This window comes from Anser anser (genome assembly GCF_964211835.1).
Source record: "Anser anser genome assembly, chromosome: 19".
NCBI classification, from domain to species: Eukaryota; Metazoa; Chordata; class Aves; order Anseriformes; family Anatidae; genus Anser; species Anser anser.
Window position 1 is genome coordinate 9,103,550 of NC_139740.1, and position 25,550 is coordinate 9,129,099.

General features: G+C 44.5%; 1 protein-coding gene and 1 long non-coding RNA gene across 2 annotated transcripts; both read right to left on the reverse strand.

Annotated features, from left to right (window-relative positions):
- Window positions 1–2,869: 2,869 nt before the first annotated feature.
- On the reverse strand, window positions 2,870–7,367 carry TOB1 (transducer of ERBB2, 1). The gene is made up of 2 exons (XM_083805729.1): window positions 7,043–7,367; window positions 2,870–4,801 (listed from the first exon to the last, which is right to left on the reverse strand). The coding sequence occupies exon 2, from the start codon at window positions 4,665–4,667 to the stop codon at window positions 3,687–3,689; it is 981 nt and encodes a 326-aa protein (XP_083661855.1). The 5' UTR covers window positions 4,668–4,801; window positions 7,043–7,367; the 3' UTR covers window positions 2,870–3,686.
- Window positions 7,368–8,549: 1,182 nt separating this feature from the next.
- On the reverse strand, window positions 8,550–24,135 carry LOC310884240. The gene is made up of 2 exons (XR_014574093.1): window positions 21,858–24,135; window positions 8,550–8,894 (listed from the first exon to the last, which is right to left on the reverse strand). It is a non-coding gene; the product is annotated as an uncharacterized lncRNA (long non-coding RNA).
- Between the last annotated feature and the right edge of the window lie 1,415 nt (window positions 24,136–25,550).

Sequence of the window (25,550 nt, forward strand, 5' to 3'; positions counted from 1 at the left end):
TAACATTCATTGCCTTCCTAGGTAGGCATGGCTTAGCTCTGTCAAATTTTATAGATCTGGCAAACAATCATTATTTTTTTAGGTTTTATGCTCATTTTGTTTAATCCTCACTGTAGAAAAAGCGAATGGGTACTTTTTTTAATAAACTAACCATGCAGTGGAAAACTGATGAGTATTGATTGACATTTTGTAAAAGCAGAAGAAATACCTCAAAAAATGTAACTTTGTATCTTTTAAAAGATCTATATAAAAATATAGGTTTAAGCAAGAAATACTGGAGGAGATGGATATGCTACAGTAGATTTGGACCTCAGAGACTACCACTAGTTTGTCAACAGCAATTCTAATTTCTCTAAGACTCTACAAATTTATGCTAACATGACTCTGAATTTGGTTATGGTTCAGAAGTTAAGCATTAACACCAACCCATTGCTACTTCAGACATTTAAGGATTTTTTTTAAAATTTGTGTTTGGTTGGGGGCCTTGAATGAAGAGACAGGATGCACTTAGCATCATGGAAGGGGACGCATAGTTAGGGTTTTACCCTTTTCTTCACTGTAAATAAAAGATGTCTTCTGAGGTTTAACTTACACCAGCAATTTTAAGGAAGTAAATTGCATGTTCACAACAGAAAACACAAAAGAACTTGCACAACTGAGCAAATGCTTCCTTTTTTCACCTTTGCTCCATTTAGGTCCTTTGTCTCAAAGCAAATGTATTTACCTGAGAGCATGGCTGCAAGAACAGAAAGCTGGGCGCGTGCACATTAAATGAGATTGACTTGGCACTCATTTAAAACAGAATATTGCAACATCAATGTTAGATCAAACAAATTCAGCACTAAGCTTTAGTAAAAGATAAATAAATGGATGTAGTAGACTGAACAGAAAACAATAAAATCTTTAATTTCTAATGAGTAAGAGAACAGATTAAAAATCTTCTCATTTGTATTCTTCAACTGCAAGCTTTCTCTCCAGATTGTCGCCTTGCAAAGCACCATAAAGAACCTATGAATGACAGAAACCTGCTTACTAAAATTTTTATATTAAAAGGTGCTGCTGCATGTAGGCACCCACCAAAAAAAATAAAAATAAAAATAAAATAAAAACCACCTTTGTTTCCAGACTGCCTTTCAAGGCAATGACCGACTTTTATTGTAGAGCTGGTTATGGTGAAAGTGAACAAATCAGAATGGAAAGAAGGTAGTACTGTTGGATGACCTTTAAAACAAATGATCTTAGCTCGGATCACAGGAACACTGGAAACGGTCTCTGCTATCAAAGCTATTCAACCTCCTAGGCAGTTATTATATTGTAAATACTAATTATAGTAAGTCTTAAAGTCTAGACATACAAATAGAAATAATACACAAATCATTCTCCATGTTTCAGTAATTATGACTTCAATATATATATATGTATGTATTTTAGACACCGTTCAGTGGCCTATCCCTTTTAGAAGCAAAATCACCCACTCAAAACTAGTGATACACTCCTAAGCATGGTTCTGTCCACTGATGTGCTGTTAGTGGAAAGATAAACCAGATGGCAAACTCAATAAAAAGCAGCCAGTTAAACACAAACAGATGAATGCCTAAAAAAAATTCACTCCATTATTGCTTTTGAATTGGTTGTCATGGCATTAGAAACTGATAGCATTGTCAGCCTCCCATCTCCAACCCACCCCTTTGCTAGAGCAATGCTTCTTCACAGCTGCACCCTGTCCAAAGACCTCGCAGCAGCATTGCAAACCATGCTTGTCCTTGCTTACAGCACAAGCTATTTCCAAGAAGTTGCTGCTCTTGCACCAGACCGGGTTTGTAAGTGTGGCATGGTGCTGCTGGTGGGCAAGTTTACACCTTTTATAAAACCAAGTGCATCAGGCAGGCCAAGACTGACTTGTCTCAAATGCCTGTTTCAGAACAGTAACGTTCAGATCATTTTAATACTGTACTCCTTTAGCAGCTTAGCATTCACCATTATGAGCCAAAGGACAATCCACCTAGCATGCATCTCCTCTTTGTACAACCAGAGCTAGGAAGAAAAATAAATTGCTGTTTTAGAGTTAGGGATTAAATAAGCAAGTTTCTCTTCCCCATGACAACGTCCATTAGCAAGGAACACTATTTGTCAAAAGAACAGAAAAAAGTAAGGGATGCGACTTCAAAATAGCCATGGAAAAGCTGAGTTATTTTGTCAGCTTCTGGAATCTGTCCTCCCACTCACATTCATGTTTTGAAAATCTATTAAGCTAAAATTGGTGAAATCCACTAGAATAAACACCTTAGATTGTCACATTGTAGTTGCATTACATTTCTCTCTTTAATAGAGCATATAAAATGAAAGTTTACAATGAGTTTAGTAAACTGTACATCAGCACTTTTATTCAGCCTAGCTTCTGAGCTATTAATCCCTAATACAGAAACAAACGCTGATGCATTGGTCTAGGGCCTCCCGAGATAATAGTTCCAATGCGCTCTGATTACATGGACAGGGAATTTCACTGAATCACCTGAGTACCTTCTCGATAAATCACATCACACAACAAGTCAACATTCGCACCGCTTGTAGTCTTAATTCTCAAGGGAAAAATAGCGAAGCACCTTCTTACTTCAGTAAGCTGCAGTTATGGAAAACAAGCGAACATTTGCTCAAGTAATTGTAGGCAAGCACTTAATCAGGTTACGTGCTTTGTCAGAAGTATTTTAGGTAAGCAACCCATTGTTGTGGTGCATCAATACAGCAACCCTTTCCATCGCTCCTTTGTGATGCACTGAGTCAGACTTTTTTGCATCATTAGCACTGACAACACAAGAAGCGCAGCACTCTGATCTTCAGCAGAACAGTAAAAACAGACCACAACAGTCAATTAATTTTAAAGAATTTTAATACAAACTTAATATAAACTATTTCAGTCCCTCTTAACATGTAAGACACTGACTCAAAATACTTTTATACCTTTTTTCAAGTATTGCACAATGTAGGTACAAAATTAATATTTACGATTACATTTTCTTCCATAATATATAGCAAAAATCTTTAAACTTTTAACAGAAAATACAATTTGTGTTTCTTTTGAAAAAAGCAAATATTTCGTACATTTTAATTCCACCACTAAGGAATATTCTGTACACAACTTTTTTTAGAATTGATGTCTTTAAGATGGATATCTTACAATTTCAGTAAAAAAAATACAACATGAAGCTGCTGCAGCTGTCACAGATCACTGTAGTAAAAAGATATAAATGCAATACCATGTTGTAGAAACAATATATATACTCTGATATTTTACAAACTTTGTACTAAATTAAATTATACAATTAGAAAAAGACCAATAAACCCACTTATTAGTGCCAATTTTTTGAAATATATATATACATATGTTTGTGCACATATATATATATACATGAAAAAAATCAGCCATGTCCTTGCTATATCTTAAATACTGTAAGAGGCCATATTTTGAGAGTATATTTTCGTAATGTACATTTCAGTATAAAATAATTTTGTGCTTGGTTGGCAAATGAAAAAATGATGCATGTTGTATTTATCTAACCAAGCTTGAATGTATTCATACTACAAGCCTTAAAAAAAATCTCAAGAGGTGGAAAAAAAGATACACCCTTGGGTACGTGCATTTTAACTTGTACAATAGTATTTACTTGTATGTCACTTCTGTTTTATTTTTAGTTAGCCATAACTGGCTGGAATTGCTGGTTAGAATACTGCATGTTGTTTAAACTAAAATTCAAGCCATCCACAAAAGACTTCTCATTTAGACCTCCATAGGCTGCAAACATATCAAAGGCATTACTGTACTGGAGAGGACTGAGGTTAAGGGGGCTGTCACCAGGAAATATGCTACTGGTACTACCTTGACCCTGCATGTTGGGGAAAATGAACTCCTTTGCGTTAGGAGAAAGGGCAGAAGTCTTCTGCTGTTGCTGTTGCTGCTGCTGCTGACTGCCTAAGCCAAGCCCGTAGAGAGAGTGCATGGAGGAGGAAAGGGCTTTCTGCTTCAACAGGTCATTGACATTCAAGCCAAGGTTGGTGGGAGAAGTGCGGGCGACCTTGTTGCTACGGCCGCTATTCTTCATTTTGGTCGAGCCAAACTTGGTGGCAGCAAATGTGGCAGTGGTGAAGGTTAAAGGCTGAGTGGAGCGGGGCATGAAAGTTGGGCTCACAGCAGCAGAGTGACCAAAGGGAGGAGAAGGAGAACTAGACACTGAAGATGCTGGGTCACTAATTGGCATGAACACCTGGGCCTCTGGGTTAAAGCTGTTCTTGATTTCCTTATCCAACTCACATCCATTTTCATTATCATCCACATAAAGCACTTTCACTGGTCCCTTTTCACCGATTTGGTATGAAACCTCAAATGGGTCAATCCAAACACTAAGATCCTGAGGCAAGTTGCCACGAACATCATCAATGTCCAAACCACTCTCTTTGGATGCTTGTTCTATGACTGGGTCCACTTTCTCCCCTATATGTATACATCTAAACCCTGATCCTTTGTATGGCTTTTCTGGATACCAGTGCCCTTCATACTTCTTCTTGAGAAGTCTTTCAAGCTCTTCACCAAAAATGTTGACACGTCGTCTGGGAAGCTTATTGTACAAATATGAAATAATAAAATTGAGTGCTACTTGGATTTCAAGCTGCATAGCTGCTATGCCACAAAGGTTTAAGTCTGTTTCAAAACACGAAGAAAGTGTTCAAGATGCCACAGGGAAACAAAATTTCATTCAAAGTGCTGATTCTAGTAGATTATTATCCTTCACCTTGAGTGTTCTTGTTCCTTTAAGAAAAAACAAAAGCAAACACATCCAAATAAGGACAGCATACGCTCAAGCTCCAAGGCCTATTCTTTTAGCTTCATTTTCTGCATAAAATAGGTTCCTTTTTAAATGAAAAAGAATAAATTGCTAACTATTTATGTTCATGCCTGCAAAAGGTGAGGGTGTCAACTACATTTGGTATACCTTACAAGCGGTACTGCAGAAGATGCACTAGGCATGTGTTTACATATACAGCATGGGGTATTTCAGAATCACATGAGCTTGCACTTTAGTTATTCACAAAGCAGCAAGTATAATTTTTAAGACATCACAGAACTGCCAGGACTGTCAAGGGTTCAATTACCAACCCATATTTGGATGATTTATGGTACTCAGCTGCAAAATTTAGCACTGGACTATTAGTTTAGCTTGAAAGGTCTTAAGTTCGAGGCTCATTTATCATTTTAAAGTTTGCAAACACATTGGTCGCGCTGTAAGCTGCAGAAATATAAAAATATTCTCAGTTGCTTTAGAGGACTTCACACAAATAACTAAAATTACGCTGCACTTATTTTAAGTCCAAGCCAACCATTCACATCAACTGGTGAAATTATGTTGCGAATTATGCTGCGCTGGCGAAATTATACTACGTGAAGAGAAAATGTCCGCTGTACATATATAACAATTCTGCCTTTCCTCGGAACAGCTAAAACAATAATGCAGTCAATGCATACAAAACAGATGCATGAATTTGCTGTCACAAGGGTGGCAATGACTGCGAAAATGATTACAATAAATCAATTCCCATTTTTTTCTCTTTCTACTAATTATGCTATAGGTCAAATGTAATATATTAGCTAAATACACATTTTGCGTTGTCCATAGTCCAGATTTCAAAAAGTTACTTGAGCCAAGAAGGCTTTTCATAGCCTCAGCAAAAAATATTGCTTTTCTCCTTCTCTAGGACTCCATTTTATATTTAATACAAAATATGGTTGTCGGTCCTTCAAAGGACAAAAGGGAAATTAGCTATCTAAAGTTAAAGAAGGGACTAGAATCAAGTATTAGCACACACCCTGCTAATCAAAACCCTGCAATACCCTAATATAAGGTATTCATCCACAGGAGACACCTTTATACAAAAAGTTCCGGTGAAACAAAAAATACGTATTTTTGGCTCAAGTGAAACGCTCAACAAGAATTTCAATTAAGGGTGTGCTTTTCTGCACTGCATCACCACGAACGAAATTCAGTGTAGCTGTCACTGAAGATTAGAGAAATCAAAGTCGGTAAAAATCCCATTAAAAAAAAAAAAAGCTTTGTTATTGACATTGTTATTTCTTGCTCCGAATAATCTCCTTTTAAAGCCTGGAACCCTATTTCCAAGCCACTTGCGCTCTCCCCAACATGGTATGGGAATAGTTTGTAAGATAAGGCGACCTTTAAACGTTTGCTGGATCAGCACTGGGTGGGGATAAGGAAAAGATCAAGGGCAAACAGAAGATATTTACAAAAGGGACACAATCAGCACAGAAAAGCTGATTGGGTGGTTAAAATGGGCATTTAAAAAATGATTTATTAATCCATCTGTTTTGTTTCCCCGCCTCCGTGTCCTTTAGGAAAGAAATGATCCTTTCAAGGCGCGCCGGGCAGACACCGTACATTTTTCTTACGCCCCAAAACAGATCCAGGGGCACGAGCAGCTGATCAAACAAGGCGGCTCGGCCATTTCCAACTTTTATTTTGTGGTGTTGCTGCTGCTGCTGCTGTTGCCGTTTTTAATACTCCCGACGGCCGCGGGCCCACGAAGCGCTCCGGGGCGTTACATAACGCGGCGGTTGGGGCTCTCCTCAACGGCCCGGGGAGCTCCGGCAAACCGAGGAGGAGGAGGGAGGAGGAGGAAGGAGAGCGTCTGCAGGGCCCGTGAGGGGACAGCCGGAGGGCACAAGGGGCGAGGAGGCCTCGAGGCCCCCCCCGGTGCCCCTCACACAGCAGGGGGCCCGGCCGCTGGTGGCCAGCCGGCCCCGCTCCACTCCTCCCGGCCCCAGGAGGCTCCGTGCCGTGCCGTCAGCCCCAGCCCCGCTCTCCGGGGGTTCCTCCTGCCCGGTTCCCTCAGCCCCTGTGGTGTCCGTCCCCCCCCCCCCCCCACCGTCACGGCGGGGCCGTGCCCGCCTCAGCGCCCCCCCCCCCCCCCCCATCCGCCTCAAGGGCCGGGCGGTGGCTGCCGCGGCCCCCCCCCGGCCCCAGGCGGCGGTACTCACCCGGGTGGGTGTGCGGGGTAGTGCAAACGGTCCCGGCGGGGGTGTGAGTGCTGTAAGGGTACGGGGGTGCTGGGGTGGGGGTGGGGGTGCGGCTCAGCACCCGGCCCCCATCATCTCGCCGAACGAGCCGGCTCCCGGAGGATGGGAGGGGAAAGGAAAGAAGAAGATTGAAGGAAAAAAAAAAAAAGGGGGAGGGGGAGGGTTGGAAAAAAAAAAGGGGGGGGGGAGGGAAAGGGGGGGAGGGCTGCGCTGCTCACACCCCCGCGACGTGCGCGCCCGGCAGCCGCAGCTCGGCTCCTTCTGCTACTGCCGCGCCGCGCCGCGCGCCCCTATATATCGCCTCCCTTGCCACGCCCCCAGCGCATGGCCACGCCCACAAGCCCCGCCCGGCCACGCCCACAAGCCACGCCCCCTGCTGGCCGGCGCCCGGCTTAGCCACGCCCATCGCCGCCAGGCCACGCCCATCGCCGCCAGGCCACGCCCCCTGCTGCTGCCGCGTCCCTTCCCCCGCCAGCCCGGCGTGGATGGGCAGCTCGCTACGTCAGCGCGCTCCTCGCCTCGCAACAGCGTTGCGTCACTAGCTACGTCAAAGCCTGCCCTCGCGCCCCTCAGCTCCGCGGGGGGGGGGGGGAGGAGGGCCCCGCGCCGAACTACATCTCCCATGACCGCCGCTGCGGTGACGGCCCGCGGGGGCCTCGGCAGCGACCGGTCACGGCTCCGCGGGGCCTTGGGGAGGGAACGCGGACACCCCACGGGCAGGAGCGAGTGGCCTAAAGCCGCCCCTAGGGCGGGTCGGGGGGGGGGGGGGGGGGGGCGCAAAATGGCGGCGCCCCCTCAGCGCTGGCAGCTCCTGACAGGAGGGGCGCAGCCCCCCCCCCTCCTTAGCCGAGCCGCCGAGGCTAAAAATACTCCCCCCAGGTAGCAACGCTGACCGATTGGCTGGCTGCCCGCCCTGCTAGCCGCCTGATTGGTCACTCGGTATCGAGGAGGACGACGTCAAAGCCCGGTTGTGTGAGGGCGGGGGGGCCGAAGGCGCTGCCGGCCGCCTGAGGGGGACGAGGGGAGCGGGGCGGGCGGCCGCCCGCCCCGCTCCCCTCGTCCCCCTCAGGCGGCCGGCAGCGCCCTTCGCCCCCCCGGGGGCGAAGCTGAGAGGAAGCCGGGGCAAATCTCCTCACAGGACTCCCCTTCGTCCCGCCGGGGGTCTGTTGGCGGCCGGCGAGAGCAGGACCCGGGGTTGAAGGAGACGGACTGCGGAGGGTTGTGGGGTTTCTGTGGTGTTTCTTCTCGCTCCGTGTTCGTATAACAATAAAGCATTTTGGCACAAACGCTGCGCCGGCCCCTGGAGTGATTTGGAAATAGTGGGAAGAAATGGCGAGGTTTTTAACCCTTAGGAGGTTAAAAGCAGCGGGGGGAGTCAGGCGGTGGGAATGAAGTGTTAAGGAAGCAAAAGGTAGCGAGGGTGATACTGGGGATTTTCCACGGCTAAAAGTCCTGCTGGAAGGCCTCATTCATTGCAAAACATAGTTTTTATTCGGATGCATCAATATGGGTGTTACTAGGATTGATTGCAGTATTGCAAACAATGTGAAAATCATAATTCAAGCTCAAAATAGTCATGATTTTTTTTCCCAATCTTTCATGCTTTTCTTTGCTGTGAAGGGTTGCCTGTGCCTTCAAAGCAAATTGGGCCACATGTCATCACCATGCTCCCCAAATTGGAAACTGGTGTGGCGATTATAAAATTCCAAGCCCTGGCAAAGTGGAGATGAGTGAGAGTCACTGCAGCACAGCCAGGAATCCAGATCCAGAGGAGAGGCTTGGATTTCTCGCTTTGAAAAAGTTGTCATTACTTCTACGACAAAAGTTAAGAGGGTGAAATAACTACTGGAACGGATGAAAAGACAAATGCAGTTTTTTAAATTAAAAATCTCACCGGTACAGCAAACATTGAACAAATTGGCAGATAACATCAGCTGTTTCCGTAAACAGTTCAACATGTTACTTTGCTCAGTTCTGCACTGAGGCAGCAGCAGCGGATTTCCCTTTGAAGTGGGAAAAACTGCACAACCTGGGAGATCAATGTTTTCAGGCGAGATTTAGTAAGTAGCTTTACAAACCGACTAACTGTGCTGCTGAGTTGCTAAAAAATGAGCGGTTGTAAAAGCAGGAACTTTCTGTTGAATGGCTTTAACGCTACATGAGAAGCATTAGGAGCTGAATTAAAAATACGAAGCTAATACATGTGTAATCAAGACTGCTGTGAGATCCTATAAAGCTGCAAAAACGGTGAGGTACTTTTCTATGCCTTATGTAAAGGAAGCTTCTAATGCAGTCAATGCTAATATTGTGTGCTATTGAAAAAATACGATGTTAAATGTTGAAGATAGGTAATTGCCCTAAAAATAAGCTCTGTAGGCCAGCAAGAATCAAGCCCCCTTCTAGGGGTCCACGGAAAGTTTTGGTTTATCCTCATTGGTCTGAAAAGCAAATTCTGACTTTTAAACTGCAGTGATCATTGTCCTCCACACAGCACACATCAAAAGTAGGTGCCAAACTGTAGTAGTGTTAAATTACTAGCACTTCAAAGCTGAGTCTAATCCAGGATGACTTGTATTCTTAAAAACGCAACTGTCTTTTTGGTCCACAAAGATGTGAGAATAAGGCTTGCAATATTTTTCAGCCCTTTTGATTAATACACAGCAATAACAAAATGTCTGCCTCTCCCTGCTAGAAAAATCTTTAAAAACGCAATCGATAAAAAATCACAACTCCAGCAGCAAAATTTGACTCAGGTTGCCGATACTGTTCAACTGCGAGATTAATCTTAAATATATATATATACATATTTCTATTTTTTCCTGGCAAACCTTGACAATTTCTCTCCCCAGCAAAACAAATCAGCGGAAGTATTTCAGAGCATTGCAAGGAGGCAAGAGTGAGATTAGAAGTAAGGAGACTTTCTTAACCCATATTAAACTAGAAGGGTTTTGATCTCATCTTTGCACACAGCCATATCCTGCAATAGCTGTCTTACCCCAGCACCAGCAACTGAGCTACAATTTCTACAGTTTAGGTCCCTGCAGTCTAAACTAGAGAACCAAGGTTTCTGAAACAATTGATAGCATTCTTCTAAAATCTAAACCAGAGTTATGGATTGATCAATACATTATCTAAAACTGAAATACAGTTTATTAAGCTTAAAAGTTATTTAAAGGAGCTTAAAATACCCAGGGAAATTTTTAATTACCTTTGTCGACATGGACAAGAATTTAAGAGAAGCAGCAAGCAAGGCTCAGAATACTCATCGCCCATCTTTATCCTTTTCACCCTCTCTACTAAATGAATGTTGTTGACCCCTACAGAATATGTGATGTGTATCCCCACAATGGGCATAAAGCTTTGTAACGTATGTTCCTGAATATAGTACAGTCTCTTTTTTTTAACATTTTCCTATTTAGGAATACAATTCTTCTTTTAGCATGAGAGCCTGGGCTTTGGTTTTTAAAAAGTGAAAAGCTTTTCCTCTTGTATTCATCCCTCTCTAGCCCAGTTTTATCCATTTGCTGATTTTAATGCATGTCCCTTTTCCCCGTCGTCTACCAGTGTGAGCACCCAATCTGGGCTGATCTCCAGCATATATCTATTTTTAACGATTTTGACATGTAGCGTGGATTCTCTTACATTTCACTTCACCAGCCTAAGCAGTAATTTCTCCATAAATACACGTTACAGCGTGTGCACATGCATATCAGACGTTACCCGGCTTCAGGAGCTCTCTGACCACAAGGATTTTTCAGTTGGGAACCACAAAATTAGCCTGGCTGTAACGTTGTTTTGATGGAGTAAAGAATAACCAAGAAGAGGAGAAATCAGCCAAAACCAAGTAGTTCGAGGGGCATTGGCCCAGCAGCAGCCAAGCCAGGTCATCCCCTAGGGGAGCCCCAAGCTCCTCTCTAATAACACAAAGGGGGCAAACAGTCACCTCCGATCAAGAGCAGCGGGCTGGCAGGGGCTGCGGCGTGCAGCTGGAGGTGCCAAGCGGAGTGCACATGGCAGGATGTGTGTGTGATAACTCCTGTTTGCAGACTCCTACCCCAGGGCAAACAAGGACTTGCTGCAAACTGCTGCCTGGCTCCGCAGCAGCCCCAGCTGTGCCCGGACTTGTTCCGTAGTGCAGGGGGCTGCGGAATTCGGAGAAATGGGATTTGTGTGCTGGGGCTGCGGGAGCACGCAGGGAAGGGCTGGCAGGAGGCAAACCTGGCGGTTAGATAAATGTCTGTTGGTCTTGTATCATTAATCCTGCCATAGAGGGGGAGAAAGAGCCTTTGAAGTGGAAGGAGGGAAGTGTTATGGTAACAGGACAGGCTGGGACTGCAAGACATCACCCAGCATCACTGAGGGATGTTGCACCCCACTGGAGCTCTCCTAGAAGCCCCAAAGGCCCGGGTACCAATTCTCAAGAGATGTACTGGGGCTGCCTGCCCCATGCAGCCCAGCTTGGTGGGCACAGCCGTACACCCACATCAGAAGTTCCTTTGCTTTTAAAGTATGTGATGTTACTGGCTCTGGTATGCCAAGACTTTAAAAATTTGGCTATCAAGTGCTGGAACTTATATGCCAAGGATGAAGAAACAAGATCTGGGTACCTCCCGCTCTGTGCAGTCAGTACACTCTGAAAAACAAAAAAACTTCTAAGCAAGTTCTTTCTTAGATATCAGTGATTCTTCTTGAAATAGAAAACAAACAAAAAAAAAACACATTATTTTGCTGGGCCAATAAAAGCAAAGGGGAATGACCCTCAGGAGCATGGGGCTCCCAAGGACATCCTTCTCTCCTAAGTGGCACGGTGCTCGTGTGGCTTACTTGGCAAAAGTTACTGAAGTCCCAAGCAAGAAGGCAGCTGCTGGGTAAGAAGGAAAAAATAAAACCAGGGGAACCCTGGCATGCTTTAATAAAGACTTTGCACCAAAGCTTTGCTCTTTCCGGAGTTTCAGCCATCTTCAAGGATGAAGTGATAAGGTTTTTCATCCTGAAGCTGCTATGAGGCAAGATCTGTTGTTGACCAGGGGCCTGATAAGTGATATTTTGAGAAAGGGGAACAGATCCTGGGAAGGCCAGGTACAAGGAGAGAAATGGGGAGTAGTGAATCTAAATAAAAATACTGAGAAAAAGAATGATCACAAGCAGACAGATACCATTAAGGGAAAAAGGCCGTGGATATATTTCATGAGTATCAGAATTTTCTGTAGTTATGAGAAAACAGTCTGAAAAAGAAGGAAGGAAGAAAAATTGATTTTATACTTTAGAGAGGTTGACCTTTGAGGAAAGTTTTATTAAAATCTGATATAATTTTTTCCTCGAGTTCACCTTTGCGTTGGGATGCTGCCAGTTTAATGTCAATCAGTTCTGCAGTATCTGCTAACAGATAAAATTATGAGGTTAGGTCTGTCCTAGCTGATAGCCATCTAAACTTCTCAGTTAATCGGCTTCAGATGCTTCACCGTGCTTGTTACCACCAGCCATTCATGAAGAGTTTTAGAGACAGAAAGCTGCTGTTAAGCTGTAAGGACAGCTCACCGTAATTATTTTATGGGGATCAAAAATAAACACTGGAGATAAAAGACTGATTTTTTGCCCTTTTAATTTCTGACAGATGAAAGCAGCTTGAAAAGTCTCTTCTGAAGGCAGGTTTCATTAAGACCTTAGTGAAGAATTTTGCTTACTTAGCATTTTCCAGGAAAACTGCTAAATCTATTTCTTGAGAAGCTAAATCCAGGAAAAGTGGTCAGTCTTTTTAACTGAGAGATACTAAATGTGAAAAAGGAGATGCTAAATATGAAAAACTGAGGAATATATAAAATATATGAAAATAAAGAAATTGCTTTCATTCAGTCCGCTTAAACTGAAAGGAGGAGTAACGGAGCGGCATCTGTTTACCACAAATGCCTGATAAACACGGAAGTTCTGCTAATTTTTGACATTCAGATTATCATCAGTTAGGGTAAAAAAAATATGATGGAGAATGCCCAGGGGAGACTCTTGGAAATAAATCGAAACTCGTATTTATTTAGGCCAAGATCCAGCCAATACAACCTTTCCTTGCTAGCCCTGATGTACCGCTAAACCATTGCTCCAAATTCTCACCCTTTGGCTCTCCCAGCCATGATTTTTTTTTTTTTGGCTTAGCAAGGATGTGATCAACCCCTTACTGTTCTCTTGCCTTTCAAGAAAGCGAGGTAGGCACATCTTGAATGAGAAGGGAGGGAAGGATTGCTTTTTGTGCCAACGTTTCTCACATGATCCATTTGTCATATGGAAGCAATAAGGAAGCAAAAAGACCTACAGCTATTTTTGCCTCCCATCCCAAGTCATCTTTGAGAGAGGCAGTGCTTACCGGTCCGTGAAAGAACTGCTCTTGTAATATTGCTCCGGAGAAAGTCGCCTTTCTCTAAGTGCTGATGCCTCGGTTTTTGCCATAAAGTCCAGAACAAGATATAATTCTAACATCCCTAGAAGATCTCACCTGGTTCTTGACTACAAATTTAGGGCAACCAAGAATAATACAGCTCTGTAGGAAACCATCCATATTTTAAGCTTTTATGTGATAAGCATAAATGAAACAATCTGTGCTTCTGGAGCATGTGGCCCCTAACTGGGTTTCTTATGCCTTTCTGCAATACTGCTGCTGTCAGTAACAGTGCTTTATGCAGAGCCCAGGACTTTGAGTTTAGTTAGTGACTACTAGATGACATGCAGAATTTCACATGTAAGAAAGCCAAAGGTCCCATGTATTGATACTGAATCTGAGAGCATTAATTTGAGAAGTGCTGAGTTAACCGACTGTGCTGTCAAGCTGTGACAATCCGAGCGATGGTGACTTCAAAGTAAAAGGAGTTCAAATGTCAGTATCTTGATGGATAGAGGAAGATCATTGGAAGCTATCTTCACATTAATAAAAAAATAAGGGTGCTTCTTTTCAGAGGAACAGAAACCTAGTGGCTCTGAACACATGCTGGTTTCTAAGCAGAATGCTTTCAAGATCTGAACATAAGTTTAGATACTTCTCTATGCATCATTGGTCTTTCTGTGCAATAAATTAGTAGGAAAAAAAAAGCATTTGTGGGTAAACCTGACCATGACAGCTAAAATGCACTCGTACTTAGAGAATGCTGAGCTCATAAAACCAATCTGAAGAACAGAACAAGGGGGGGGACAGGAAGGGAAAGGAAATTTCAGGTGCCTGAAGTGCAGTGCAGTGTGGACACAAAGTGCTAGCTGGACAGAGAGATGCCAGCTTTCGCAGATGAATGTTTGACCCTGAGTCTTTAAGGGTATTATTCATGGAAAAAAATCCAATGGAAATTTCTCATTGAGTTCATTGTGCACCGTATCTGACCCTTACTCAACTCACATTGAAGTCTATGGAGTTATGGCAACAGGAACAATGAAATGGAATGAAGATTCCAGCTATATGTTTGCTCCTGGGATGCACAAAGTGTTTTTTAATGCAGTTCATGTATCTAGTTCATTTAAGGAGTAGTTCATAGAAGATTTGAATCCATCAGTGCCATTGAAACAATCATCCAGTTTAAATCATTGATTAAAAGCATAGCAAATCACTCATTTCCTCTCCAACCTTTGGTTCCTAAGGGTATAATTGCTCCAAAATAATATAATACGTGCCTTAAACATGAAGAAAAAGGTCAGATTAGCATAACATCTTTCCTGAACCGATGGCAAAACATTGTGCAAACCTGGAGCCACATCTTGAAATCTCCCAGGACATTGCTCTTGTGACTTTATATTCCAATAAAGCTGTGGCAGGGAGAGAACACAGATTCTTCTATTTCCCAGATCACAGGTCTTTAACATGTGATGGACAGAGTGAGCAGTCCTTACATACCTTCAGATACATAACCCACTTCATTACAACAGAATGTTTTCTCTTGAGTACACAAACCAGTAGGAGTTATTATATCTTGTGCTCTTATTACTGTGCAAGACTACAGACAGTATCTGCACACGGTGGTGGATCTGTCTAGTCTCAAGAGTAGCCATAACTAACAACTGCAGAAGAGAGAAACCAGCCGTGTTGCACAACTACGTTGCTTTGGCAATGGGAAGAAGAGATTTCTTCTTGATCCCACATGATGATTATCTTATACGCTGGAAAATGAGCAGTGACATACTTTTTATTTCAGCTAACGTAACTCAGACTTGTAAAGAAGGTGATTCTGCTATACGACCGTATTATCTAAATTGCTTTGTCGCCAACGCATAGAAAACTGAATATAAAATTGCCTGCACATAATTGAGTGCTGACTCACCCTCCGATTAGGGTAAATGGTGCAGTGTTCCAGGGTGTCTTGGAGCTCTCTATAGTCTCACAATCGCATGTGAAATCTTCTGATTGATTTTTCTCCACTCCACTCCAAGCAAGCTTATGTTTCATGCTCCCATTTGGGGCTGGATGCTACAAATCCACCCGCTGTCACAGGACATCTTTCCCCTGCTCTGTTACCTTCATCAGTTTTCTGCTGAAGCTCTCATCTTTCATCCCGGCTGGTGCAGTTGCCTCCCTTGTGATTTTTCCATCTCCTGGCTCTCCATATTCATAGCCACTCTCCAAACTCCAACTCTTACCTCGCTAGTTTCTAAGGCTACATAGCTGTGAATGTTTTCTCACAAAGTGTTTTTCCATAAATTCTCACAACTTCATTTCAGTCAAATCTGGGGCTGCATTGCTTTACATACATGACACAGCTCATAGCAGACCGTTTTAATAAAAGCACCTGCAAGTAAAAAAAAACACCTGCAAGTAAACACAGCCCCAGGTATTTTAAATGGAAATCTATTTTCTTGAAAATGGCCTCATATTGCAAAACTCCATTTGGAGGTATCACTGTGTGATTATCTGTAAAAACAGAAAGTTTTTTGGTTTCTGAAATGGAGTGGAAGAAGAGTGATTTTAAGAAGAAATGCCAGAACGGAGCGATGCAATGCCAGCAGTGAACCCTGGGCAAAGAGCTCTGTGCAATGAGACAAACCAGAACCTGTGCCTTTGGGTCATCTCTCTTCTGACTCCACCACTCAGTAGTGAAAAGAGGGAACGGAAGAAGGGCCATGACACAAATAATTGGAATAATGACAATTATTAACCAGCACCCCCACCTGGGGGGATTTGCAGGTGACACCAGCCCTGAGCTGAAGGAACCAGGAGTGGAAGCAGTCACGGAGCTGGCAGGGTTTGGTTAAGTTTTCACCTAACTATGAACATCTTTCCTGCTGACTGAGGTATTTCGTTAGTAGCCACTGAAAATCACATAGGGAAAAGGTTGAAATTTATTTTATATATAGGACTTGTTTAGTATCAGGTAATAGCTCAGAAATGAAGAGCAACTTGGACACACACCTCAGGCTTAGGTTCTCCACAAGCACTTGTAGCTGCACAGCCCAACCTTGTTCCTTACCAGGAACTGTAGCTTTTATTATCTAGTGATCAATCACGCCTGCCTCACCCCCAGGAGAATAGATCTCATTTATCTCCAATGACAGAAAGATAATAACGTGATTGTTCCTTCATACCCAGAGACTGGGTGTCTACTACCTACAAGTTCTCTTCTAAGTTGGATCAACTTTTCTTCAAGGATTTCCTTCCACAGAGTAAAAAGAGGCTCAGTTGGATTGTATTTCCTGATACAAATGAGCCCCCAAAATAAAAGAGTAAAATTAATTGCAAAAAGCACTACAAATATGTACAGAGAACGTGAAATTCAGAACTGATCTAGAACTGGGCCAGAATCAAGGATCTGATCTCTTCTGGTCAACCTGTAACAGTACTGTTTTATTGCAAAACACAAAGAATTAAAAGTCGGAATGGAGAAAAAAAAAAAAGAATTGAAAAAAAGATGGTCTGAAACCTTCAGAAGTAGCAGCAAAATATAAAGTGCCCACGGCTCCCCCAGGTTGGTGCTCCTAGCCCAGGCCACCTTGGACAACCCTCTCTCACCTATCTGACAAGAAGCTTATTTTCAAAGGGGAAGACACCAGGTGCTCAGGCTCAATGTTCCTACCCACACCTTTCTTGCTACGCGTTTGGCACCAGCCTGCCCAGCTGTCGGCCGAGCGGGGACAGCAGAACCGGGGCAGCACCAGGTGGCAAGCCAAGCATCGCAGCGGTTCTCACGGGAGGACCAGGGGATGCGCAGCGCGGAGCAGCACGGGCTGACGTCTGTACCACTGCAGCCACGCCAGCGACTCCAGCGTGAGCAGCATTTAAACCCTAATCTGCAGCCACTGGTGGGTCGCTTGACGGCAATTTTCCATTGCGCTGCTAGGAGAGGGCAGAGCTGGGAGGCTGGGGCACCCTTGGCTGAAAGCCTGAGCTAATTTTGCAGTGAAGATAAGCCCTTGGGTAGAAGTTCTTCAAAGGGCTGTGACCAGGCTGCATCTCACCACAGGGGGCTTGGGAGCAGGCAGGCGGTTCCCCCTTTAATATATAGAAAATATAAGGTGGTCAGGGAAGAGTGCACTTCTTAAACATGCTGGAGAAGCAGGGCTCGTGTTTCTGATCCACCTGGCCATGGAGGTATTTGAAGAAGCAGTAGTGCCCGCATAATCAAACAGGAGGAACTGTGCTGGTGCTGCCCCAAGGCTTGTGCTCTAAATGATAACTAACGAGGGTAAAGTCACTGACAAAAAAAAGCTTCCACAGAATCCCTTTCTCAGGCCTTTGATTTTACTGGAACATGCAGGGCAGTAAAATTCACATAGCCGACGGGAAAGCCATGTCCTAGCCTGACCCCACTGCAGACAACAGCAAAACAAAGGGGCAGCGATCCGGGGTCACGTTTGGGGAGGATCCATGATTCAGCATGTCCATTTACTAAATCTCCTCTAATTTGTCACGGAATGAGGGAGCGGGGCAAACACCTGCAGCTCCAGGCTGCTGCTGTATTGCCAAAAGGTAGGGCACAGACAGTGACGAGTGCCTGAAGAATACACGAAGCTCAATTAGGACAGTAGGTCAGAAAGAACAAGGTGATTCATATCCAGGACATACCCAAACAATCCACAACAACATGCAGCAATCCTATAGAGCTTTATGTCTTCAAAGCATCCACAAACACCCTTTCAACGGCGCTAGCAGGTAACAGGCAACGGAGCAGAAGCGTGTGCTTGAGACCTGCTAATTCAGGGAGCATTTGAGCTAGCTGGGAGGAAAAGGTTTCCACTGGCCCTCCAGCAACAGCAGGGAGCGAGACAGCTCTGTCCTGGTGGCAGCTGCCACCGCTGGCTGGTCTAGAAATCAGGGGACGTGGAGGGGCTGAGATTCACAGCCAAAAATTAATGAATGAGGTATCCAGGATTAATAGCTTCTTATAGAGAAAGAGCCGCATGCAGCTTTCCCATGAGTAAGCCACAGGTTGTGGCGGATCGAGTTCAGGAGTGCTCGGCTCCTTGGTGAGCACCCTGACAATGCCTCCGTTCAGCTGTGCAAATCGTATTTTACTTGCTTGATTGTGAGTTGCTGGGCAGTGGGATGTAATTTTCCATGCTTGCATTTGGCTCTCAGTTTTACCTTGACAAGTGTTTGATAGTTTAAGCTCTGTCAACACTGTTTCACCTCTTAGAAAATAATAATTAAGAAGTCTGGACAAGAGGTACACATTAGTACGCAACAATTCGGTGATCAGCTCTGCCTTAACCTCAACAACACCGTTTACTACTCTGCAGCAAAATGTCTTTTCCAGGTTTACCTGAAGACTGGAATATCAGAAAAACTCAGGGATGCAAGACATATGCTTGGTTGACTTTGATCTCTCTGTAGACAAATCTTTTAAAGTTTAGATCAAGGAATCCTTTAATGAAACAAAGAAATTGTGCCACTTGTATCAGTTCCCGATATAAATAAATCAGCTAGAAATAAACAGGAGCAAGGCAAACCTAAAGGAGACAGCCACACTCTGCAATGTCAGTCCAAAGTGACTGTCTGATGGATGATAATATGGCTGGCTCAGAAAAGAAGTCAGAGTTTAAAAGTCTTGCTGCCAGCCATCTGGCAAATCTTCCAAAATACACTGCAGTAAAAATTCACTGAATCGCTACCATTTTTTTTTATTTTTTTTTTTTTTTGCATCTCCTGCTATCAAGACAGTCTATTTGTTTTTGAGGCATAGTGAGGATTTTGAAATCTCTGCTAGGACTCCCTCCTTGGGGACTCATTGCCGCCCTCCCCACAGCCAGCTCATGGTTCCTTCCCCCCACCAGCCTGCCATCTTCCCGAAGGAACGATGCCGTTACACATTTAGGGGGTGTTTTAGCATAAAACACTCAGCACATCCAGCTCTATTTGGGCTCCTAGAGATGCATCGTCTGTTTATAACTCACAGGTCCTGTCCCCTTGTACCTCAAGGGGAGCAGAAATTTGTAGCATCAGGACTTGCAGCACAGCCACCCCCTTGCTCCAGAAGCATAATTTCTTGTTGCTTTGAACTAAAAGGCAACCCTTCATAGTTCTAAACAGTATAGGGCTTATTTCATATAACTGAATAATTTGGACTCTGTAATAACAGAACACAATAGTAAATATTACCACTAGCCATTCCTAATAACCCATAGCAACACAGGGTGCTAAAAATCTATGGGCACTTAAAAAAAAAAAAACAACATCCTTTTCCATTCATTTTCCAGATTAAAAATTACTTTACGGAACAGGCTGCCATGTTGAGTGTTAATGATTTTTTTTTCCCCTGTTTCATCAGCACCTCCCACCTGGACCATAACCAGCTGTAATCTAGCCCGTGACCCTTCTGACTTGATATGAAGCATAATGGCTTGGGGCCATAGTACTGAGAGAACAGGAATGCACACAGCCCCGACACGCCAACCCAGAGGCAGCTGGAGATGCTGTCTGGTGACCAGACACTCCTGGGTTACAACTCCCTTACAACTCCTGGGCTGTAACGTGGACTCAATAAAAGCTTTTTGCAGCTTAAATGATCTTTGATGCTGAAACTAGCGCTAACCTGGGTGGTAAATGGTAGAGATCATCTGCTCTAGAAATAAACCCAGGGAATAGAAGAAGGAAGAAAAGCAGGAAGATAACCAAGGAGAGGGACTCCTTGGGAGGGAAATTAAATTGAAAATATGCACTGATGGGAAAAGAAACACAGGGGAAAAAAGAATTGTTGCATCCCCTCACCACTACTAATCAGGTCCCGGTCCCCCCTCAGCTGCCAAACACTTATCATTTGTAGTTCTCAGCCTTCTTAGATAGATGGGGCTAAGCAACAGAAGCTCTCTCTTAGCAGCCTTCAGGCATGTCTCACCTTTGTTACAGCTAGTTCTAGTCATTTTTAGGCAAATTGGTTTTGTTGTTAACCTGGGTTTGATTTTAATTTCACCCATGTACAGCAGTAACTTGTTAACAAGCTGCTCCAGGAGATCTTTATAGGACAGTAGAAAGCAGGGAAAGGAAATAATTACAGCATTTCCACCTACAGTAGTCTGCTTCAGGGCAGGTATAAATAGATCCGTTAAGTGTTTGTTCACTTAAAAGAGAGTTCAGCCTAACTGCTTTTTCAATTGCCAGCAGCTGAACTGATGGTTGTGTTTTTTTTTCTTAAAAACGAGGGCAAAGATCATCAACTAAATATCGCCCTCCCTTCCTCTAGACCGCAAGTAGCGTTAAAGAAGTTTCAGAATTTTTACCAAATCCAGATGTTGGGTGTATAAAATACAGGCAATTTTTCAAAGCCATTATATTTCTTTGGGAAAGGAAGGCTAATTATATCAGAAAGCTCAGTTCTGCTTCAGAACAGAGGAAATTAACAGGGGAAAAAGAAAAACAACACAACAACGACAAAACCCACATTCACATTTCATTCAGCTGGGGCATCCGAAAATCTTTGGATGGCTTCATGCAAACAGTAGCTCCCTTTAGAGTCCCACCACAAGTTTTGAGGAAACACATGCTTAAGTGTCTGAAAACGCCCCGTTTCTGGGCCGCAGGCAGCCCAGGAGCAGAGCAGGCCCAACACAACACAACGCCGGCTGGGATGGGAGGGGGATCTGAGCAGGCCATGTGGGGATGGATCTGCAGGGCTTCCTGCTCCAGCATCCCAGAAATAACCTGCCTGGCTTAAAGAAGAGGAGAAAGCCTCTCCTTGGGGACCAGCATGGGAGGAAGGGGAGGAAGAGGAGTGGGTGGCCCACTTGGGTGCCTTGGACCCATCTCCCACAGCACCATCCACTGTCCCATGGCTCCAGGGCCCCACCGACATCCACCTTCCCTGTGCCAAATTGGTTAAATAAACCTTGCCCGCCGCAGGCTCGCAGAAACGAGATAGGCATCGTTTATGCAGTCTCCTCAGTAGCTCTGCTAATGGGCTGGTTATAATGGCATTACGGGGGCTTTCCAGGCAAATCCGCTGCACTCTGCCTGCGGCCTAATGTGCTGAGGCCTCGCCTCGGCGTTCGGTGATAGTCCCTGTGCACACAAAGCGTGTCCTCTGCCACTGGCTATTGTTTGAGCTGCAGGTACTATATTTAACCAAACAATAGCTAATAAACAAAAGACATTTTAAGTGGTTCGTGATGTCTGCTGAGCACCCGCTGCCCTTTTTGTGTTGTCTGTCTTCAGTCCTGACACTCAGGTCTCCCTGGTCCTATTCAGCTGCAAAAGCCCAAAGCTACAAGTGAGAGGAATAAACTAATCTGGTGGGGAAATAAAATGATGGCTCATAAAAGCAAAAGGGACAAATACTTGAAAAGGAAAAAGCAGAACAAAATCAAATATAATTGTGAGCCCTACCACAGGAGTGCCGTAGAAGCAGCAAGGGTTCCTACGCACAGGCCTCAAGCCAGCCGCCTTCGCAGGTGCCAGGACTCAAACCTGTGATTCCAGGTAGCGCTAATAAATTTGGGTTTGGATTTGAATTAAACCACTCCTCTGCATGCCTGGGGATGTGACTCAGAGCCGCGGTCCTGCAGAGCCGCCGGAGGTGCACGTAGGCAGGAGCTGCGGGCACCCAAAGGAGGCGAGCTCTGCCTGCCGAGCTGGCAGCCTGAAGTGGGGAAGGAGCTGCCCCAGGTTTCTCATGGGGAGCTGGCTGAAGTAGAGATTTCCTCCACTGACGGGCTCCAATTCAGAAATACAGCTGCAGTCAGGTGGTTTTTATTCCTACGCCCGGGGGTTTTTTATTCCTACGCTCAGGGGGAGGAAGGCGATAGTATTTATTAACCTGATCGCAGGCCCCGAAGCTCGATCCTCACTCCAGATATGCAACAGTCATCAGAGCCTGTTGTGTCTGCATGAACGTACTAATCCTGACTCTGCTTTCTGAATACATAAAGCGACACATAGGGCCATTCATCCTGGATAGTCTTTTAGGTGGCTGCAGAGGGCAAGACAGTATTTGTAATATGGAGAACTCTATGGCAAGCTATTTTAGAACCATAGGATCATTAACATTTTTGAATGTCTGAGAAGCTGCTAACATTTATAAGATTTTACAACCAAGATCCATTCTCCCAAATAGAGAAAGAACTCATATTTTTCACATACACCGTAGATATTGATAATTTTCTCATTTTCTGATATGACAGGGTTTGGGGATTTTTTTTCCCTGCTGAGACAAGATGACTGACAGAAGGAGATGAGAATTTCTCACAAAGAGAAGCAATGCATTTTTACACAGCCAAGGCTGGAAGAAAGCAATAATTGTCCCAAGACGCAGGCACAAGTCTCCAGAGCGGGTGGTGATTTATTTCAAGAGACACCGCTGACAAAAATGCCAGGCATGCTTTCCCAAGCCAAGACGCAAGCTGAGATTGGCCAAAACACTGCCTTGCCCTGCCTCCTGCCCTGCTGCCGGGCGACCCTGTCCTCTTGCTCTCATATAGCCATGAGCCTTCTTCCAACACTTGGCCAGGCCTTGCAGCTGCTTCCACTGGTGCACACAAGCCAAAACATAGCCCCCTCTACCTGCTGTCCTCCCAGACTCCTCCTCCAGCTATCCTCTACCTCCTCTCACTGTCCAAATCTCAAGTTTTTCTGTGCTGCTCCTAATAGCTTTGATGTATGCCAAGTCCCATCCTACTCATCCCATTAAACCCCAGACCTTTCACAAATCTTTCCTGCATTGATCTTCCAGCCAACTTTTGTCTCTCTTACATCTAGGTTCTCTCTGTTTGTATTTCTCTGTCTGGATCTGGGAACAGTTCTGCTTCTATTGATGCTACCGGATCCAGGGCCTTATATTTTATTAAACTCCTTGGGGCAAGGACGATGGCTTTCAAGGTATAGTAAGTATGACTGCTCCCTGCAATGGTAACACCTGGGGTGTCACAAAAACCTCAAGAGCTGATGGATATCACAGACAGCCTGATGCTTATCCCATGCTAGACACTGGCTCGAGAGAGACATTTCCATGTTAGATACCAGCCCCAAAGAGACATGTCCATGGCATCCCTGCCCCGGAACAGACACTGACTTCACCTAGCAGAGGACAGGCAGTAGCTGTCCAAGTCTGTGCCACTCGCTGTAGGACAGCAGGGCCAGAGCTCTGTCTGTGGTGGATCTACCTTCTGCTCCTTTTCTGCAGGCACACTTTGCTCTCCCGTGCCCTCAGACCAAGACCTTGGTAGAATGGTGCTGCTATGAGCAGCCCCTGCAGGCAGCAAGTGCTAGGGCACCAGGGGTCCAGGGACACAGGCTCTGAGCAGGTCTCTGATTTGGAAAACTACACAGTATCAGCAACTTACAAACTTAAGTGTAGAGCAAGGCAAGGCCAGCTGAAAAATATGCCACCATGGGTGAGCAAGGGTGCTCAGGAGCAGGGCAAAGGAGGGTTTCCAGGCCCAAATCGCAGGGCGGCAGTGAGCAAGCTGCTTTGCTTTTCCTTTTTTCCCCTCCTACTGATTTAGTCTGGAAGTATTTCAGAGGGCACTTTCTCCTGTTATACGGCGATAAAACTCTGGGCTCAATAACTGAGATCTGATGTCTGGCATCAGAGCAATACAAATAACAATAAAAGAAACAAAATAGTGGTGAGTCAGGCTGGTTTTGACTTGGAAAAACATCAGTTATCCTTATTACTCACCAGCTCTGCCGTCTCCTCTGGGGGACTCTGCCGGCCACCGCAGACTCTGCAGTCTAAGAGAGCCTGGGTTGAGCTCGAGCCCTCCTGGAACCCACTCTCCCTGGGGCTGCATGGTGCCAGCAGTTTTGTACCCATGCTGTCAGGATCCAGAGTGCACAGACACACACACACTCATCAGCAACATGCACAACCGGCCTGGTCCCGCTGGAAGGTGATTTGTGCTTTCAGGATTTGTATTTATTAATTTCTAGACCGTTCACTTCTGTTTTGGCTCCATTTTTCTCTTCAAGTGAAAAATTTACCCTGAATCACAGCGCGTTATTTCCACTTGTCAAGATAAAGGTTAATGAAATACCAGTAACTGCATCACAAATCTGGCTCTGTATCTATCGAAGATTTTTTATGGCACACTAAACTGCACAGCCCATGCTTAGAGAAGTCTGTGATTTAAAAAATAAATAAATAAACTGTCAGTGGTCAAGAAATTGACAATCAGACCAGCTGAGCTTCTGCCTTTCGCTGCTCACCTCTCACCTGGGGGATGAGGAAAAGGCCCTCGCTCAATGGCCACAGGGCAAGACTTAGCCCAGCACACACAATTCCGCAGGACCATGGTACTTAAACAGCATTTTCCTTTGCAAACATTGTCTGCCTATGGATAACGGTTACTTGGATATCTGTGCACTATATCAATAATATATGAAGTACACACATATATATGTACTATCTCCTGCAAATATATGTATGTAGGATTTAGAAGCAGCATAACATTTTTTTATGCGTAGCTGTCTTCAGAGAGATTTGCACCAGAGGTACAAAGAGGATTTTGCATACTGGCTGCAAAAAGTTTCTCATGCCCTAAACATGAAATGGGGGGTGGCAGCAGGCAGCACCACAGAGCTGCTCAGCATGGCGGGGCTCATGAGTTGAAAAGAATTACGCAGTGACAAACTCCCCTTTGAAATCCATAGATCAAACCCCAAATTAAATACTCGCCAATACAAAAGATGCACCGGTTTAGCAGCAGTTCACATCCATGAGCCTGCAGGAAGGAAGGGAGGGGCAGCTTTGTTTTCTTCCCAGGGAAGGCCAGCGACTTATGGGATGAGTGTCAGAAAGTGCCGGTTGGGATGAGTCATGAGATTGGCATGGGGCGTTTTTCATTAATATTGGCTTGAACACATGCCAAAGAGGATTTCCAAAATTCACAGCCAGTTATTGCTTGTCATAGGGTTAAAAATCCTATAGCCTGTTATTCCACTCCAAGGCATGCAATCAAAAGCCTGCAGAGATTATTCTGAGAAGGTTCGTTCTGTAAATATGTTTTTATAAATTTTGAGTACAAGTGAAGTTAAAAAAAATAATAAAACAAACAAACAAAAAAAAGCTCACCAACTTCTAAC

What these genes read in the sequence shown, in the direction of transcription:
- TOB1 (XM_083805729.1), bottom strand. Translation starts at nt 4,667, where the DNA reads ATGCAGCTTGAAATCCAAGTAGCACTCAATTTTATTATTTCATATTTG.